Source organism: Cicer arietinum, chromosome 6 (assembly GCF_000331145.2).
Source record: "Cicer arietinum cultivar CDC Frontier isolate Library 1 chromosome 6, Cicar.CDCFrontier_v2.0, whole genome shotgun sequence".
NCBI classification, from domain to species: Eukaryota; Viridiplantae; Streptophyta; class Magnoliopsida; order Fabales; family Fabaceae; genus Cicer; species Cicer arietinum.
The window spans coordinates 20,027,074-20,032,379 of NC_021165.2; the positions used below are offsets into that span (position 1 = coordinate 20,027,074).

The window sequence follows — 5,306 nt, forward strand, 5'->3', positions numbered from 1 at the left end:
TGAAGATGAAGAGGCCAATATGCAAAGTGAGAAGGAATTATTTGATGAAGAGTATTTTACAGAGGAATTGGAGAGTGATGATTTACAAGAAACTGATAAGTATCCTTTATTTGTCATGCCAAAAAAAATGGAAGATTATAAGTGGGTTTTAGGAACCCTTTTCACTGGTAAAGAAGAATTTAAGGAGGCTATGACAACATATGCCATTCATAATGGGAGGGATTTGAAGTTTATAAAAAATGACAAACTAAGAGTGAGAGTTAAATGCAAGAAAGGTTGTGAGTGGTTTGCCTATTGTGCAAAGTTACCTGATGAAGATACATGGCAACTTAGGAAACTAGTTGACACACATTCATGTAATAGAGAGTATAAGGTCAAATTTATGAGATCAAGTTGGCTCGGGAAAATATTGTACTCAACAGTTAAAGAGAACCCGAACATAAAAATTACAGATATTTCTAACAAGGTTCATCAAAAGTGGAATGCTGGAGTAAGTAAGATGAAGGCATTCAGGGCACGTAGGGTTGCAATTGATATGGTTGATGGATCATTCAGAGAGCAATATATAAGATTGTATGATTATTGTCACGAGTTATTAAGATCAAATCCAAATAGTACAGTTAAGTTAGAAGTCCAAGCTACAAATTCAGAGGTAACTGACTATGTGGACAGACCACTTTTACCTAGTTTTCAACGCCTATATATGTGTCTTAATGGATGTAAAGAGAGTTTCCTGATTTGTAGACCAATAATTGGTCTCGATGGTTGTTTCCTTAAAGGGTATTATGGGGGTATGATTCTGGCTGCTGTAGGTAGAGATCCAAATGACCAAATGCTTCCAATTGCCCTGGCTGTAGTTGAAGGTGAGACAAGAGATTCATGGACTTGGTTCCTTAAATTATTAATTGATGACTTGGGTAGACAACAAGCATGCAAGTCCTACACCTTCATATCTGATCAGCAAAAGGTACGCATTAAAGTTCTGTTTTGGTAATTCTCTTAGATTGGTAATTCTGTTTTGGTAATTCTGTTAGATTGGTAGATTGAAAATTTTGTTTTGGTAATTCTGTTAGATTGATAATTTTGTTTTGGTAATTCTGTTAGATTGGTAATTCTGTTTTGGTAATTTTGTTTAGATTGGAAATACATATCCTAATCACCTTGTGCATGACTGCAAGTGTTTTTGCATTGCATTGAATTAGATCGATCATAAAAATAAGAATGCAGGCTGCATAAAAATAAGAATGCATTGCATTAACCCCCAAATCCGATGACAGAAAAAATACATATAAGATTTATATCGAATTTTATTCCTTAAATAAAATTATATTTAATTTTGTTTGTGCCACAAGTTCTAATACAAGAAAGCTGCAGGCTGCATACTTTTAGCATCAAATAGAAAGTTGCAGGATGCATATTTTTTAGCATCAAATAGAAAGTTGCAGGCTGCATATTTTTAGAATCAAATATAGGATGAGGGTGACTTGTGTGTAGGCTTAGGAGTTCGGTAATTCTGTTTTGCAGTCTTCTTCATCAAATATCTATAAATAATTCATCTTTTCTGACTTTGGATATGTATTTCCCTTTGTTAATGCAGAATTTACTGTATTAAAAAACCTTTAGAGCACACATTAAAGTCCATATTCATTATTTTTTGTTGTTTATGTAAGGGACTATTGCCTGCAATGGATGAGTTGCTTCCTGAGGTGGAACAAAGATTTTGTGTAAGACACCTCTATAACAACTTCAGAAAAATTCACCCAGGGAAGAAGCTTAAGGAATTGATGTGGAAGGCAGCCAAGTCAACATATCATCAAGCATGGGAAAGAGAAATGAAAAAGTTGAGGAAAGTTAACGAAGAGACCTACAAATATTTAGTGAAGATTCCTCCAAGGTTTTGGTCAAAGTCAAGATTTAGTTTCAATTCTAAATGTGATGTGCTTGTTAATAATATGCCAGAGACATTCAATAGTGTCATCATTGGACCTAGAGGGAAACCCATAGTGACAATGTTTGAAGACATCAAATTGTACTTAATGGAAAGGTGGGCTAGAAATAGAACTACATTAGAAAGGTACACTTGTTCTGTTCTGCCTCAAATCAAGAAAAAGTTAGCAAAGGAACAAGAATTATCAAGAATGTGGTTGTGTAGGTAATGTTGTTTTTTATGCTTTGGTTTTGTTTTGTTTTTTAATTCTATGGTTCTGAAATCTACCTGAAATCGATTTTGAAACATGTTTATTATGCTATGATTTTGAAACATGTTTATTATTCTGAAATTTGTCTGAATTCTGAAACCTGTTATTCTGAAATCTGCCTGAATTCTGAATTATGATTTCTGCCTGATTTTCCATGATTCTGATCCTGATTCTGATCTTGTTTATGCTATGATTCTGATCCTGATTTTGCCTGATTCTGGTCCTGTTTATGCTATGATTTTGATCCTGATTTTGCCTGATTCTGTTCATTTCTGTTATGATTCTGTTCATTTGTGTTCTGTTATTCTGAATTGTGATCCTGATTTCTGACTGAATTCTATAATTCTGATCCTGTTATTCTGAATTTTGCCTGAATTCTGAATTATGATTTCTGATTCTGATCATTTGCCTGATTCTGTTCATCTCTGAAATCTGTTTCTGTTCTGATTCTGATTCTGTTATGAAATCATGTGTTAATTGTTCTTATTCTTATTGAACAAGGTATGTTGGTGAAAATATATTTGGAGTTAGTAACATCAACCACACAGGAGACAAGTTTGTGGTATCACTGGAAAATAGAGAATGTTCATGTAGGAAGTGGATGCTCACTGGAATTCCCTGCTGCCATGCAGTTTGTTGTTGCAACTTCCTCAAAAAAGATCCAGAAGACTTGATTCCAACATATTATAGGCGAGAGACATATGTGGCATGTTACCGACCTGTTATTTACCCAACAAATGGACAAAATATATGGGCTCAAACTCCATATCCTGATGTCTTACCGCCACCATCAAGAAGGCTTCCAGGAAGGCCCAAAAGGTCAAGGAACAAATATGGCGATGAAAAAAATAAGGACTCGACAATGATTAGTAGGAAAGGGATGTCAAGTAAGTGCAGCAACTGTAAACAATCTGGATAACAAGGCATCATGTCCAAGCCAAACCCAAGAAAACCAGTCTCAAACTGAAGTTGGTCAAGCCCAAACTGAAGTTGTCCAAGCCCAAACTGAAGTTGTCCAAGCCCAAACTGAAGCTGTTCAAACCCAAATTCAAGCTTCCCGGACCCAAGCCCAAGCCCAATCACAACCTATCAAAACCAGAGGAAGACCCAAGAAAAACCAACCCACACAACCTGTCAAACGCAGATGAAGACCCAACAAACTAGAATCTGCACAAGGTCTGTCCTAGCAAGCTCAGTCCCAGTCCCAACCTGCACAAGCTCAGTCCCAACCTGCACAAGCTCAGTCCCAGCCTGCACAAGCTTCGTCCCAGCCTGCAAAAGCTCAAGCTCATTCAAGCACTTTTAGACCAAAGTTCAAAACATAGAAATTGTAATATTAGGATTTGTCTCTTTTTGCTAGTTTATAATCAATTTATGATCACTTTTTGTTAGTTTATTTTAGTTTATGATCAGTTTATGAACAATTTTAGTTGGTGTATGATCAATTTATGATCACTTTTTGTTAGTCAAACACTTTTTGTCATTTTATGATCACTTTATGTCATTTTGTATCACCGGAAACAGAATTATGGATTATGAATGAATTATGCTTTATGAACATTGTATGCCGTTTTGTACCACTTGAAACAGAATTATGGATTATGAATGAATGAATTATGCAGGAAATGATTTATGAACATTGTATGCCGTTTTGTACCACCTGAAACAGAATTATTGATTATGCATTCCTTATGAATGAATCATTTATGGATCTCAATTCTGATTTTCTGAGATTCATAGCACCGTGTTGACTTTCTGATTTTCATCAATTTAAATCTAATGTTTAATAATACAACTGCAGACAAACCAAACATTATATTGACAGTAATAATTAAAGAAATAACAACCAAGAACATTGGAGCCACAATTGATGCAAAAGAAAATTACATTAATAGTTCCAAATTCCATACAGCAAACTCTATCATAACTACATACTTACAACACATCTACAACATCAACCTCAAGAAAATTACATCTACTACAATAAGCTCATTTTAGAGCTAAGATCAACAATAGAACAACACATGCTACACCAAACAAAACACATAAAAATAGCAGCAACTTCATCTTAATAATGGTTGACTTGTGATCTCCATGCATCTTCAAAATGACATTCCTAAGAGTCATAATCTCTAACTCCTTTTGGAGGCACTCTAAACATTGTGTATGTATTTGTTGTGGAGTTCTCTGTTGTGTTTGAGGCATATAGTACATTCAATATCATAACTCTACAATTGATGAACAAAGACAACATCAATAACAAATCAACAAGAAACAAATTTCTAATCTGAACCAAAAAACCATAAATCTAAAACCCTAATATGAGAAAACCATTACGAAAAACAAAATCCCAAAATCTAATCTAACAACCCCAACTAAAATATTGAAAACCATAAAGGTATTATTGCTTACCACAAAATTCCTACAACCCCAAAACTTTCTTCCTCTGTTCGGACCCCATTTTGTCACTGTGCGCATCACAGGTTTCGAACCACAAGCACAATTTGGCAGCTCACGAATTCCATTGGAAACGAAAGAACCATAGTTGTAGGACTGTGTATTTGACCCATTTGAACATGAGGCGGCCATGGATTTTGAGTTTTGGGAACCGTGAATATGATTTTTCATGGATGGAAGAAGAAAATGATAAGAGAAAAACGAGTGGGACAAGAGAAGAACACGCAGAGGAAAACGATTTCACGGAGATGAGAAGAGGAAAATCAGTGGAGATGAGAATACCAAACAAGAGATTTAGAAATATCAAAGAGAAAAAACTGGAAAGAAAACGGATGAGGGAATTTGTTAACGTTGCCTTAACGAAATCTCACTTAAAGGGTAAAATTAAAATTATTTCAAAAGATAAAATACTGAAATGGGAAAAAAAAAGTTAAAGGACCAAAACGTTACCTAAAATTAAGTTAAAGGACTACGAATGTAATTTAGCCTATTATTAATTAATAATTATTATTTTATTATTATTATTTTTGTTTATTTTATCAATTAATACAAAAGAATTAGGTATTTTGGAATTTCTGTTTGAAAAAAGAATATAAAGAGAAAAAAAATCATGTACCTCATCTACATAACAAAAAAATTAATGAATTGTTA

At 34.2% G+C, this 5,306-nt stretch overlaps 1 protein-coding gene across 1 annotated transcript in view; it reads left to right on the plus strand.

Annotated features, from left to right (window-relative positions):
• The window catches only part of LOC101498519 (uncharacterized), a 3,342-nt gene extending 470 nt beyond the window's left edge, over positions 1-2,872 (plus strand). The window contains exons 2-5 of the mRNA XM_027335258.2: positions 6-967; positions 1,105-1,122; positions 1,671-2,148; positions 2,700-2,872. Coding sequence (XP_027191059.2) covers positions 6-967; positions 1,105-1,122; positions 1,671-2,148; positions 2,700-2,872 — 1,631 coding nt within the window. The remainder of the gene's footprint in view (positions 1-5; positions 968-1,104; positions 1,123-1,670; positions 2,149-2,699) is intronic.
• The last annotated feature ends 2,434 nt before the right edge of the window (positions 2,873-5,306 follow it).